General features: G+C 26.2%; 1 protein-coding gene across 3 annotated transcripts in view; it reads right to left on the bottom strand.

Annotated features, from left to right (window-relative positions):
* The window catches only part of LOC136089414 (serine/threonine-protein kinase MRCK alpha-like), an 83,809-nt gene that overhangs the window by 16,607 nt on the left and 51,100 nt on the right, over positions 1-16,102 (bottom strand). For all 3 annotated transcript variants that reach the window (XM_065815389.1, XM_065815390.1, XM_065815391.1), the window contains 5 exons: positions 15,483-15,655; positions 14,263-14,289; positions 11,700-11,852; positions 9,677-9,728; positions 9,389-9,469 (listed from right to left, as the gene is read on the bottom strand). In XM_065815389.1, coding sequence (XP_065671461.1) covers positions 9,389-9,469; positions 9,677-9,728; positions 11,700-11,852; positions 14,263-14,289; positions 15,483-15,655 — 486 coding nt within the window. The remainder of the gene's footprint in view (positions 1-9,388; positions 9,470-9,676; positions 9,729-11,699; positions 11,853-14,262; positions 14,290-15,482; positions 15,656-16,102) is intronic.

Below are 16,102 nucleotides of genomic sequence, written 5' to 3'. Positions count from 1 at the left end.
TTATTTTATTTTATTTTTAAAGAAGAATATGAGTCTGCTAGGAAAAAACCAAGAAGGGAAAGATAACATTTGATTTAGATACAGCTACATCTGACACAGAAAAGACGAAGTCTGAAAAACGAAAGAAAATGAATGTTGATGATTCTCCAAATGAAGATGATGTTGACATAAACACCTAATATATGCATATGAATAACGTAGACTCAAGCATTGATGTTGGTCAAGTAAAGTTAAAAAAGAAACCAAAGATTTATAAAAATAATTTTGATAATCATTTTGATTTTTAGTTGTCTAATAAATGTATCTTGAAAAATATACCTGATAATAAAAGGCTATTACTGCCCTCTCAACCACCCCTTAGATATGCATCTGATCAGTCATCTTATCAGAACAACTGTCAGCTTGCATCTCGTGTGACATCAACTTTAGCACTTGATCAACCTGTTTTACGACATAAACCACCTTTTAATACCTTAAGATTCCTTTCTGCAGATACAGAAATAATGCATAATTTAGCTATGCATTTGAATTCAATGCAGTCTAATTACAATAATCATGAAATAATCAATCAGAATTCATATAAAGATGAAAAAGAGCTGCAAGATTTTATTTCTAAAATTTCAAGTAATTTTAGAACACCTCAATCGGAAACCACCAATTATCTACCACACACTGAACAGGCAGTTTATTGTAATTTATATGTTGTTAACAAAGTTTGATCAAAAAAATCACTTGTAATAAATAATAATGTGTGATAAATTATTGAGGATCAAGTAAAGTAGTTAAGTAGTAGAAGCAGTTAGGAAATAAATCTGGTTTTATTAAATTCAAATTTATTATTTAGTTTCTTAAAAATATTTTTGACTATAAAATTTAATTTAAAAATATACCACTATTAGGATGATAAAAACTTATAACTTATAATTGATGGTTATAGTTTATAAGTAATGTAATGGTTAAGTTGCTTGTGGAAGTTAAAAAACAGAATGTTGACATAGAGGCTCAATTTCAATATCTATCACAGCAACATAATGTGATTTTAAAGCATCTTGATTTACATGTTCAGGGAGTTAATTTAAAGTTGCCCGATAAATTAAATTTGCCATTGCAAACATTTGAACAAGTGCAAAGTTTTGAAAAAAAAATTAACTATCAGCACAAGACAAGTTACAATCAGTAAGTTTTTTGTTATAGTGACAAACTTTTAACAGTTTTAGTGTAAGTTTAAATTGTATATTTTCTTCAGACTTCTGGGTCTTCAGGGAGGCGTTACAGTGAAGGAAACTGTCAGAAGTATTATGAAAATGGTCATGACAAATGAATTGGCTAACAAGTTAAATTTCATGGGCCATGAAAACAAACATGCCTTTTCAGCATGTTTGATTTGGTGGGCTATTTTTTTTTATTACTGCTATGTAAAAGAGTATCTTTGACGTCAGACTGGTTTGTATATAGTCGGTCAATAGTTGTCTTTTAAATTTTATAAAAAAAGTGTAAATTGATATAAATTAAACGTGATTCACTAAAAGTGGAGGTTCCCTCAACTATTATGCATTATTGCATAACAGTTATACTTTTTAGTAATATTGCATGAAGTTGTTTGTTTATATATAGTTAAGTATATACTATACGTAACAAAAACTCCACACATTCTGTGCATACACAATATGCCAAATGGCGTATGCTGATTTGTGACCGGTTGTTTTGAATTTTGAATTTTATAAAGAAGTTTTTGTATTGCGCTAAGTACTACTAAAGTAAATTTTGATTGAACGCTGTTTGACTTTAGTAGTATATGATTGATTTGTGATTTTAGTTGTATATGTTGTGAATATGAGGTGGTTAAAGTATATTTGTACAAATTTGTATATTGTACAGATGCTGTTTGTGCAAACTCCATTACAAAAGATGCGTGTTCCATCAGATAGAGGCGGAGGTCGTAAAAAGAGAGCGGAAGCCAAAACAAATACAGAAGCCTTTTAGCGTAATTATGGTAATGTTTTACTATATTGTTATATTTTTATTTTACTATTTGATGTTTTTATGTTAGTAAAAATATTACTAAAACTGTCAAATTTTATTTCGTTTTGTATTTTATCCAAAATATGTAAGCCGAAATGCAGATGTCGTGCCAATGAAATTTTAGCGCTTTTGTTTAAGTTCTAAAAAAATGTAAAAATTACATCTTTAGTCGATCAAATACGGATACGTCGCACCAATACACAAATACAAATACGTCGCGTCAATGCCCTTTGATGTTTTTGTTTACGTCCTGCCGATGACCAGCCGCCCATCAAAACGATGTAAAAATTACATTTTTAGCCGATCAAATGTAGAAATCGCGCCGATGCCTTTTTGACGTCTTTGTTTACGCCCTGCCGATGAGCAGCCGCCCATCAAAACGATGTAAAAATTACATCTTTAGCCGATCAAATGTAGAAATCGCGCCGATGCCTTTTTGACGTCTTTGTTTACGTCCTGCCAATGAGCAGCCGCCCATCAAAAAGATGTAAAAATTACATCTTTAGCCGATTGAATACGGACGTCGCGCTGATGTCGGCCTGATGCCTATGTGTTATCTGGGTTCTTTATTATTTACGTCATCATTAATTTTAGCTCATTTAAAAAGCAACAAATAGTAAGGAAAGAAAACAATTAAAAAATTACAATGATAACAAAAAGTAAAATTAAATAATGAAACAATTATAACAAAGGCAATGTCTCAGATAAATCGTAAGCTATGAGAATATAAAATTCAGCAACTTCTATTGATTGCATTGTTACAGTAAACATTTTTCATAACAACCAATGGTATTGAAAATAAAATTTCTAATAAATTTTTTTACAAATTTTACTAGTTTGCATAATGTATATTAGTTAAAATTAGTTCTTAGGTTGGTAAGGGACACAAGAAATCCTCAAGAAATTATAAATTTAAACCCCCAAGAAATTATAAATTTAAAATTATATACAAAATACTTTACAAAATAATCTGATAAGTAGATTTAAAATAATTTGTTTGTTCAAGCATGCCGAATTCAATTCAAAAACGAAATGGTTAACGAATCTATCAAGTTTGCAAACGAATTTAGTAAATTCTTGAGATAAATCGGAATTAATTTTTTTTATAAAATTCCAATTATCGATACCTCATTAACGCAGCATAATGCAGGTTTAAGTAACTGTTTAAAGTGTTTAAGTAATAAGTTTAAAATTCTAAATAACTGCATTACTTGTTTGTTTAGGCTCCAGGTTTTTACCAAACGAAGCTAGGTAATACTCTTATTGAATTATCTCATTCATTTAAAAGTTAACGACTTTTTATTTATGTTTATAGATAATCTTTTTTTTATTAACAAATTAATTACCGAAGGGTTTGACGCAGCTTTTAAATCTTTTACAATAAAGCAAGTTTCATTTGAATTTTCTTCGAAAGTAAGATTGACATAATTATGCATAACAGTATCATAATTAGGTATAACAGTATCATAATAGTAATATAGGTTGTTATAAAAAATTAAAAATTGTTTTTAAATTTCTTTTAAAGTGTTTTAGGACTAAATGGAAATTGCAAAAATTATCCCAATTTGCAAAAAATGCAATTACTGTTCAGTACCTATCCTTCTCGGATCTACTAAGATGTTTTAGAAAAAGTTGTTTAGAATATATAAACCCTGATAAAAAAAAACTAATATACAATCATTTTGCTTTAAAAAAAGATGTTTCAACGGACTGCACAATTAATTTAATTTTTACGGGAAGTCTTTAAATGCTTGGATGGAAAATAAAACACAATGGTATATTTATTAATTTGTCAAAAGGATTTGATCAGTCAATTGTAAAACATTACTGCAGAAGCTCAAAAATTATGGCATAAATAAAAAATCTTATAAAATAAGAATGTATTATTTTAAAAACAGATAATTACTTTTCACCCAAAAAGATAATTATCAAAATCAAATAACTAATATAACATGCGGTGTTCCACTAGGTACCAGGTTCTTGGGTTTGCTGATATTTTAACATACACAAATGATATGAAAAAAAGAATTAAACCTAAAAACCATCATGTTTTTGTACCATTATTATAAAATGAATAATAAATTTAAGCATATCCCTAACTGGTTTAAAATGGAATAAATTATCTTTAAAGATTGACAAAACAATGTATAAGTTGTAGTTTGTTTCACTTCTAAACAAACAAACAAAAAAAAATTTTCGTCTAAATTTATATCAAAACAGATGAAATAAAAATAAAAATAAAAAACTTGACAAAGTTTTAGAAATATTTTTTGATGAAATTATCAGTTGGAAAATATCATAATATTAAAAACATTAAAGTTTCTAAAGGATTAAACACAATAAATTATTTTGACAAACAAAAAGACAAACAAAAAGAGTGCAATTACTTCTTCGTACCTCGGTGTGCAACAGTACAGTTATGTTGCGTTAAATATATTTTGAAAATTGTTAAATACATCCAAATTTTTTATTATGATTTGAAAGTCCTTAATGTATTTTTACTCATAATTTTATGTTTTACGTTTCAATGTAAAAGTGGTTCAGAATTTTTTAATATTATTTGTCTTGGCAATATCTTCTAATGTTTTAAAATTAATCTAAAAAAAAATTAGTTTTTCTACTTTTGTTTTAAGAATACTTCTGATAGTTACTAAATGATATGATAATTTAAATATATTGTAGTACAAGTTAATTTTCAATTATATATATATACATATGTTTTTTTCTTCTTATTAAGCTTTTAAAATGTTCTTACAGCATCATTGAGACATTTTGTAAGAAGTTTTGCTTATATTTGTTAAGGTCTTTTTCTTTCTTTATTTAAATATTCGTGTTAAGTGTATCACGACTAACAATATTTCTAGTATAGTCCATATAAGAAATTTAAGCTTTACATTTTTTTGGTGAGGCTCCACGCATTTTTGTCTCTGGCAAAATAAGATTTTTAAATGAAACATTTTGACGTGTTTTATGTAGCTTACGTTTTTACTTACGTTATATTAGGTTTCAAATGTCTTAATAAACTTTAAATATTTTAAATTAGGGCCTAGGCCTTAGGTTTTATTTAAAGATTTGAAACCTGTTCACCATTACTTTTATATAATTTTCCATATTCCAAGTTGTCACAAGGTATCGAAGTTAAACTATTGAATGACTTAAAAGCAGGTTTTTTTTAATGTTTTTTATATTTCATTTTAAAACTGTTAATTATGTAAAAACTTTCGCAATAATAAAAACGGAAATTTTAAGATTGAATAGTCAGTGACCACGGCGATCTATACTGAAGGCCTTGCCATCGCGCAAACATCGTATTTGACTGGGGGCCTATTTTTTAAACGGCGAAAACAAAACAAAAATTTGTTTAAGTAATTTTATATTAACTCAATAAACTTTTCACTCTCGAAACGTTTTATTTTAAAATAACAAACTGAAATTCCAACAAAATATTTCTTAATTTATAAATATTTCTCAAATAATCAAACAAAACAATAAAATAAAGATCAAAGTCATGCCATATATATATATACATATATACATATATATATACATGTATACATATATATATATATATATATATATATATATATATATATATATATATATATATATATATATATATATATATGTATATATATATATATATATATATATATATATATATATATACATTATATATATGTATATACATTATATATATATATATAAATATATACATATATATATACATATACATATATATATATATATATATATATATATATATATATATATATATATATATATATACACATTATATATATGTATATATATATATACATATGTATATATATATGTATATATAAATATATATATATATATATATATATATACATATATATATATATATATATATATGTATATATATATATATATATATATATATATATATATATATATATATATATATATATATATATATATACATTATATATATGTATATACATTATATATATATATATAAATATATACATATATATATACATATACATAAATATATAATTAATGACAGTTTTAATATTTTTTGTGCTGGTTCTTTATTTGAACGAGGAGTCAGAAGTTTACAAAAAAGTTTAAAAGTTTAAAAAAATGTTTGAAAGAATATTTCCGTGATGTCGATGCACCTCAAAGTTGTAAAACTCTGATACCATCATTAGAATATTGCTCAATGAAACTCTGCATACTTGATCCTTAATCGCATTAAAAATTATAAAAGAAAATATTACCCATTGACAGGTATTATCAGTGGGAATATTAAGTCCACCACAGTCAATTGAGTCTATGTATTGTCCATATTTTTGGTGGTAAAAAGTGTTTTTTTTTAGCAGCTCATTTTCTGATAGTTCGATATCTTTACAAGTTAAATACCCTGATATGTATATAAGTGCCATATTTGTATCTGGAGAAATGAAAGATTCAAGATCTGGTAAGTTGTCAAATATCTCAGCAGAGGACTCATCCAATAAAAAGCCGCAATTTGGACAAGAATGGGTTGTATCAAGACTTATGTCAACAGCTAGGTTATCAAGTGACAGTAAAAGCTTGGCTCTTAAAATATTCAATTTTTCAATCACCTGTTGTACTGTTATAAAATATGTGCCTCTGGAACCTTGTCGCAATTTACTAAACTCTTTTTCCAATGGATCAGTAGAAAACTTACTAAGAATGACATATTGATGTGAGCTATTCAATAATGATCGACATAATTCAACAACACTATTGCACGTGTGGTAAATTGATTGTGCCGTGTCACAAGTAAGTTGTTTCTTTTTTTTACCTTGCTTTCCAGCACTCTTTAAAGCCATATTTCCAAAATTTAAAATATCGTCCAACATATTATCATTAGGATCTCTAATTACTGCTTGAAGTTCATCATTAAATCTAATATCTGCACCTGTTCCCTTAACATTGAGAACTTTCCACCATGATACAACAATGTTAATAAAATCTGCTGTGTCTTGTCTTTCTTTTATATGCTGCAGTCCTGGATGGTTAATCAAAGCATGGTAAGTTTTGTCACAAAATATCCTTAAACAGGTAGAAACTGACTGCCTCTCAATTGGCTTTGGAAATATTGAAACCTCGTTTAAATTAGATAATTTAACTAAATTTTTGGATTCAAGTTCATAAAGCTTTTTAAGATGATCCCATTGTGCTACTTTATGTACTCCTTTATCATAAAAAATAAGTTAACCAGTTTTTTCAGTAAGCCAATTATTTCTAATGTTTTTAAGCAAATGTACTTAATCAAAGATTAAGAAAATACCATCATTAGTCAACCAGGGTTTATTTGGAACTGTTCTTTTGAAGATTTTAAAAAATGCCTGATTAATTCTATTTCCATCACATATTATAGCTTTGACTTGACCCGATGATCCCTTTATTGATTGGATAGTAATGCTAATTTGTTCGAAAAGAAATTACGAGTTTAATTTATTTATAGGTATCATTTTGGTATTGAACGATGGTCCACTGAATAAGCAATTAACCATTAAACTCAATACAATTTTTGCAAGAGAAGTTGAATCGTCCATTGCTTTTCCAAATAATATACCACCATGATATAATAACATTTTTTTAACATAAACCTCGTCATGCAATAACAAACAAAGTTTCTGTTTTTCTTCAATAGATTTGAAAATATTTGTCAAAAAAAGCTTTTCGTTTAATTTAGAAACTTTTGAAGTTATTCTTGTCAAAGTTCTTACAGAAGGCAATTGGTATTCTGTTCGCAATTGATTATACAAACTTCTGGACGTAGCAAAATACTGAAAAGATCTAAAAATAATTTCTTTAGAATAAATCTTACTACCAATACACTGTGAACCCATAGAAGCTAAATGTTCTTGAATTACAATTTCTTTTCTTCCAAGAATCAAATTCTTTAAATAAGGTACGACTTCTTCTAATATTGACCATGCATTAATTTTGGAAACTCTGTTTTTAGAAATTGTAGAAATTTTAATTTTGACTCCATAATGATAAGTTTCAAAATGCAAACTGTTTCTAATCTTGATTAAAAAACATGGAACCCCATTTGAATAAGCTTGTGATTGCAAATGAATAGTGTTATTTATCATAAAACATACCGATGGAATACCTAAATCTCTTTCATTACTTTCATATCAGCAAAAGTTACTCTATCTTTTTCTAAAAAGGTTGATAGTTCATCTTGAGCGAAATTTCAAGAACACGAAGAAGCACAATTTGTTGAACGTAATGGAGGAGATTGAGTGGGAATTTGATAGAAGGTATGCCTGGCCAAACAGATGGTGGAAATTTAGGACGATATTTTCCTCTGACTTGTTGTTTTTCAAAATTTATCCGCCAATGCAACTCACAAACTACAGTCTCATTAGTTACATTTAGATTTGCATTTGGAATTACTTTAATCCACATTTGTTTTTCTTCTTCATTTTTAGGAAATCGATATACTGAGATCTTCAAATTATCCGATTTCTTTTTAGCAGATAAATAATTTGTAGTACAGCCATAAATACAACATTTTTTTTTACATATTTCAATATAACGAAAATGACGATTATAGTTAAGTACAGTTTAAAATAGGCCCCCAGTCAAATACGCTGTTTGCGCGATGGCAAGGCCTTCAGTATAGATCGCCGTGTCAGTGACGGATTTAGGAGTGTAAGGGAGGAAGGGGGGGAATAAGGTGTGCATTGTTCCCCCTACTACCACCACTAAAATCTGAAAGTCCTCAAATGTTTTAGAAACTTAGGACCTTATTTTATTTACCAGACGCAAATGTGGTACAAAATACAAAATTATTTCAACACGCCTCCTCCTTCCTCCACTAAAATTCCTTGATCCATTACTGAGGATAGTAAACATATCGATAAATTAGTTCTGAGCGAACTTCAATTTGCATATGTAAGCTTGGTATATTTTTATAAGTATGCTTTCGAACAAAAGATAAAGTAAATTAAACATTAAAAAAATTGATGGAATAAATTTAATAAAAATAAGATTTTTAAAATTTTTTGTTTTTAAAATAGGGTTATTTGCTCATCAGGTATACCTATATTGTGTTTGTCAGCCTGAAGGCAGTTGTCGACGAATTAATGTTGCTATGCACATTCGTATAAATGAGGTCCGTATATGGCATTCTAATGGGCTGTTAATAGCTAACACGTGCATGTCCAATATAGATCCACAGTTAGTTTAATAAAAATTAACAGATGGGTTATAGCTTTTGTAATTTATTAAAAATAAATGAGGCATAGGGTGATCAAAGTTAAAATCAGGAGGCAGCTTTCTAAACGCTTCGACTAGGATTATTTATAAATAAATATCTATAATTAGTTAAAAATACCTTGCATTTTTTTTCAGCCAAGTATTGCTTTAGCATAGCAGTCGATATAAGTACAGGTTCTCTTAGATCTTGAAGGTTCTTCTAAAAAAATAACAAATTAAGAGTATTTTTCAACTTTGTTATTTTTTATAATACATAAAATTACAAATGATTTAATGATCAAAATTGTTTCTCGGCCTAAAACTATAATATAAATAATTTTCTATTTAACAGAAAACTTATGGTATACTTCATCCTAATTAATTATAAAAATTTATGAAATTATTTAAAATCCCATATCATTTTTACCAAGTCTTCAAATAAATCATCTTTGAGACATTCTTCCGCTGTCGATCTCAATCTGTAAAAAAAAAAAGAAAGACATTTAGACGTCATCACTCATTGTGCATTTGAGGAGACGACCAAAAGTTTTAAAAAAAAATTGTTCAAAAATAAATTAAAAGTGGTCAACATTATTATAAAACACTAAACCTAATCTAGTTTAATAATCTATGACTCAAATGGAAAATGTTTATGAAACTTTCATTATTTATCAATCCACTAAAGCAAGACATAAAACTCTTATGTTTAAAAATCTTTTATTTAAAAAAAAAAGATTTCCAACTGCCTAATAATATTTTGTGTCAGTTTTTATAAAAAATTTACTATAGAAATATCACATCATTTTACAGAGCGCAATTCCATTCTTAAAACGTAAACCCGTATACATTTGATTTATACAATGCTATTTAACATATTACGATATAATTTTTTTTTTCGCAAATTATACAAAAAGTCTCATACCCAGTAAGTGCGTGTCGTCTGGGAGACGTTTGTCAGACATATCATGGATGTCCAAACGTACGTAAGACATGCAACGGACGTCTTATGTCATGGTTACTGGCGACAAGCCCACTGTATACAGTAAAAATAAAAATAATAAAAATACTAATAGCCATTATAAACTTACATAGATTCACTTGAGGTTAATAAAACAACTAACGTAACATTTTTATTGAGTCTCTTCAAGCATCTTTTTCAAAATTTAACAAAATATATACTATCTTGTCTTGTAGCGTTAGTTACAGTTACAGGGTTAGTGGCATGGCTATCGCATAAAAAACACAATTTAAACAAGTTTTTTTAACAAATTTATTTTTTGGAAAATACTTTTATATAATAGGTCATGTTTTTTTTGCCGTTTAATGATAGAAATGTTTTTCAGATTTTGAAAAAATGGCATTAGCTATTTTTTCAAATCTAAAAGACATTTCTTTTCGTTGTTTTACGAAACATTTTGAACCCGAACAATGACACCATTATAAAAAGATATTTAAACAACGTTATGTAAGCTTTATTAAAAGTAGTGAAAAAATAAAACTAGTTGATTTCATTGACATTGCCTCAAAGATATCAATTCTAGATAAACTTTTTCAAATAATGAAATACTTGTATTAGATTGAAAAACGCTATACCACAAAAATGTGGTGTAAAATTAGGTGAACTGTTTTGAATTATCAAATGGCGGCACTTTGTATCAGTAGTTTTGTATTGTGATAACATATTGAAATTTTTTGTACTATACATCATTTGCTTTATTATCATATATAAATTTAATTATAAAACGTCGGTATAACGTTTAAATATTAACGTCAGGAAAATGTTTAAGCATAAATGTCAGTAACAAATGATTGAATAAATTTATATATGTAAACTTAAATATAAATGTCAGTCAGGTTTAACGTCAGCAAAAGTTTTATTATACACTTCAGGAAAAAAAATATAATATTTATATTTAAATATAAATGTCAGTAACAAATGATTAAATAAACTTATATATAGTGAGAAAAAATTTATTGCATAACTCATCTAAAGTTTATATATGATATATATTATATTAGTCGATATGAAAAAAAAATTATTTTTTATCACGTCTTGTTTTACAATACGCCAAGAAAACTTTAATAATTATTCTTTTTTGTGATTTGTAATAGAATGTTGTATAATTAGCTTTAAATTAATTAAGCAAAGAAAGCATTAGTTTAAGAATCTGTTGCGAAATAAATTATTTATAAGCTGTTATATTTTCATTATATGTAAGTATCAGTCAGGTGACTCTTTTGTCAAATCATTTCATAATTTTTTGGTAAATATGTTGATAAAATAAGTAAAAAATTGTTTTTAGTTTACTCTCTTTTTATTTCTCAAACTTAAATCTGTTAACATTTATCTTTTTGTAATAAAAGCACAATTTTTTAATTTTAAGTTTTGAGTTTCTAATAAAAAGGTAATGAAAAAAATCTTTAAACTGCTATAAATTATACTAACTTACGCAGGTTGCTTGATAAGTAGATCGGAAATGAAATCTTTTACGTAATTTGGTATTTCTTCAAATAATTGGTCTTCAAATTTGTAATTAACATTAACAATGGTTTCACAAGTCTCTTGTTTATTATCACCAAGAAATGGAGAGCAACCACTGAGGCTAAAAAATATAACTATGGTTGCAACAAAAACAATGCATTGGTATACGAGGGTACGTATATGAGTTTTGCGACACTTTATGACAAGAGGACACTTTACGAAGTTTCAAAAGCTCTCAAAAAAAACGTGATTACTTTTATAAACTGCCTCTTAGTTGTGAAATCTAATTTAAGAACGAAGTTTAATCCTTTTGCGCATTGTTTGTAACTTGTAAATGGTTTAAACCCTTTTCAAAAATTGTTAAACGAGAGAAACCTGACCATAGTTCTTTTAACTATTAAATCAAATATAATATTTTAAAATTTTATTTAATTGATTTTAGAATTAAGCTTCTAAAGAGCTGTTTATAAATTATGTCACGCTTTTTGTGCAGCTTTTTGACCCCCTCTCTTACTCTCATCATAAAATCTAAACCGTTAACTTTTAACAATTTCTATTTTCACTTAGTTTTTACAGAAAGTCGCACTTAATCACAATTATATTAGTAATAAATGTTAACATATTATAAAGAAAAACACGATATTTTTTAATCTTGACATGTTTCATAGTTTAACATATTACATTTTCAAAAAATAAAATTACGATTTAAAACTCTGGATATAAATATAAAATTAAAATTTGAAGATTTTACAGAGAAATATTAACAGACAAGTTGAATTATTAGAAACCAATAAAAATTATTATACAAATTATGATACCGTAAATAGCAGAAATAAAATTACGCGTTTTTTACAAATTGCAGAAATAAAATTAAAAAAATTTATATTATACTGAACCGTTTGTTTATTTAAAGATGGGTTTTCCCATTTAATATGGAGTGCTTCTTTAATTTTCAATTCGTTTATGTTTGGAGCAGTATTCAAAATTTTAAAACAATTATAGTTACTGAGATTTTTACAATTAATATATGAAATTAAATGCTTGTAAACATTAAATTGTTTGTCACTTGTAAGGTGCTCATGAACCCTTGCTGTCAAGTGTCTGGAGGTTTCTCCAATATAACTGGCATTACATCCAGCACAAGAAAATTTGTGAATAACATTGGATTTGAGTGGCTTAGCAAGTAGATCTTTTATAAATAAAGTGTTTTGTAATTTGTTGGTAGTGTAAATTAAATTAATTATAAAATCTTTACAATAATTTTTAATGATTTTATTAACTTTAGATTTAGTAAAATTTGAGTAAAATCCTATAAATGGAAGCTTTTCATATCTAATATTATAGTTATCAATACAATTTATCACAGATGGATTTAACTTTTTATCAACCAAATAATTTAATTTCAGTGTCAATTATTTTAGGTATTATTATTTTTTTTTAAATATTGTTTATTTTTTAAAATATTAGATAGATTTTTAATTTCCTTATCAAATCCTAGCTATGTGTTGTTGATTTTATACGTTCTATCAATTAAACAACGTATAAGACTAATTTTATAAAAATAGGAAACAAAACTTGAAAAATTTTGTAAAAGACCAGTTTATGTTTTTTTGTAATATACTTATGTGAAAAGCAAAACAGACTTATTGATAAGAATATCTGAAAATACAATTTGATTAGCTTGTTCTTTTTTCATAGAAAATTTTAGGTTTTTATGTTGTTTATTAAGATGTGTAAAAAATTCCTGATGTTCAAATTCTGAATTAAAAATAGCGATAATATCATCCATATTACGTTTATAAAAAGTTGGTATGGAGAAAGAACAATTACTAACCCATTATTACAATTATACTTATATTTAAACAAAAAAATGCATTGTTTAAAAAGTTGAAAGAAATTTTTTTTTATCAAAAATAAAAAAAAATTGAAAGTATTGTTAATAAATGTTGTAAGTAATCAAGTAAAAATTTTTTTTTTCAAAAATCAAAAAAACCTAGAAAGTATTGTTAATAAATGTTGTAGGTACTCTAGTATGGTTTATTATTTAAAAAATATAAAATTGAAGAATATCTTGAATGACTATAAATACGAAAGAGTAAAAGCAACTCATGTATTCTTTTTAAATCATTTTTATTGGATTTTCAAAACTAAAAGGTCGTTTTTCAGTAAAAAAAAGCAGATGAATAAAATGAATCTGTAATTCTATTTTAACATTAATTAAAATAAAATCTGTTATAGCTGTTTTTGTCAAGTTTGTCAAATGGCTTGTATCACACCCACATACAACCACCCACCCACCCCACCACCCACACACACACACACACACACACACACACACACACACACACACACACACACACACACACACACACACACACACACACACACACACACACACACACACACACACACACACTCAGGGTTTTGAATCTATCGGCTTCATTGTGTTTTATTCGAAACAGCTCAGAATAAGGGCATATGCTTATATAATTAAGTTAATAATTTAGCAAACGCTTAAGTAAACAACTTACAGTATAAATGCCAAGACACCAATTGCCCTAAATAAATAGTAAATATAATAAGACTATGTAACATTTTTAGAATTATAAAAATTATTTTTCCTAAAGAAATCTTTATATAATTCGTAAATAAATAAAAATACCTAAAAACAAAAATACGATAAAAAATTACTTAAAAAGCTTTTTTTTAGAGGGAAAACTTTAGATCTCCTTTTTCTGTTTCTTAAACAAATTAGACGTTGCATAATTTATGGACGATCCATTACCCTAAAGAGTTACTTAAAAATAAAAAACGATATTGTCATAGAGCGTTATGGAAGCGTATTTATTAGAATATTTAAGCTACATTCCTTACTGATACCGATATAAATGACGGTAACGGTATTTTATGGCCATTAAATGATCAGGTCTTTAAACCATGAAAAGACAATAAATTTAAAATTATAAATTTTGCCTTAAAATAAAATAAAAACGTTTGTAGCGAAAGAACCCAAACCGAAGATTTTTTTCTTTTTAAATCCTCTTAAAATCGCGATTACTTGTTCAAATTTTAAATTAAATTAAATTAGACAAGATTTTAAATAAATACGCTTTTTAGGTCAAATAAACATCATGTTTATTAATATGATCTATTCTGATCGTTTATTAGCTATTTTTCTTGATTATAGGCTCTTTCTTGGTCAAAATTCTAATATTTTTTGTAAAAATTAATAGAAATGTTGTGTTTCGACTAATATATTAAATTAATATGTGCTAGAACCAATTAGATCTAGAATCTATAGAAGATTTAGACATTTTTTTAATATTTTCAAATAAAATTAAGTTAACACTGTTAAAGCGGATTTGATCTTAAGACTCAAAAATAGTGGTCTTTTGATTTGCAATTAAAGGTAATAAAAAAGTTTTAAAAATTGTATAATAAAGGAAAAAAGTTTCTTTAAACATTATAAAAACTTGATTTAATAAAAATTAAATCCACTAAAACTCTTCTTTGGATATAATACGCTGAAAAACCATACTAATTCCAAAAGAATTCGAATAATTATAAGTTGCGTTAACTAAACCAAGTAGTTTAAACATTGATTTCTTTAATAACAAAGCAATTTCTCAAGGTTGCTTTTGCGTTTTTTTCAAAGTAGATTATTCTTAACTTTTTTCACAGCCTAATAAAATAATAATAAAAAAATGACAATTATATACAGACACCAATTATCATAACTATCGAGACTCACCACATATCTGTGTAACATCCTAAAGTTTCATTACTAACAATTTCTGGAGCAACAAAGTCATGGGTAGGAATCTTTTTTTTTAAATCTTTTTCTGGATCCAATTTTTCTGCAAGACCGAAATCAATCAACTTGATTTTTTTGCAATTTTTGGATTGTAATACAATGTTTTTGGGCTAAAAAAGTTACTATACAATTAAAAAAATAAACAAGTTTTGCATATTTTATTTAATACTTAATAACATATATATATATATATATATATATATATATATATATATATATATATATATATATATATATATATATATTTATATATATATATATATATATATATATATATATATATATATATATACATATATATATATATATATATATATATTTATATAATTTATTTTAAGTATTTATTTTAAATTGCACAACAAATAAAAGAAATTTTTCTTGATTTTCTATCTGGAGTATTATTTTCTTAGGTTAAAAATGATAAGTGGGAGATGTACCGGCAGTGAATTACTTACGAAGATATAGGTTTTTGATACCATTTCGAAATATACGTAAATATTTCAAAACAAACGTTTTTTGATACAATATATCTGTCAGGGTTTCTGCCTGTGGTTTGA

Source organism: Hydra vulgaris, chromosome 13 (assembly GCF_038396675.1).
Source record: "Hydra vulgaris chromosome 13, alternate assembly HydraT2T_AEP".
Lineage (NCBI taxonomy): Eukaryota > Metazoa > Cnidaria > Hydrozoa > Anthoathecata > Hydridae > Hydra > Hydra vulgaris.
This window is presented reverse-complemented; position numbering and strand designations above follow the sequence as displayed.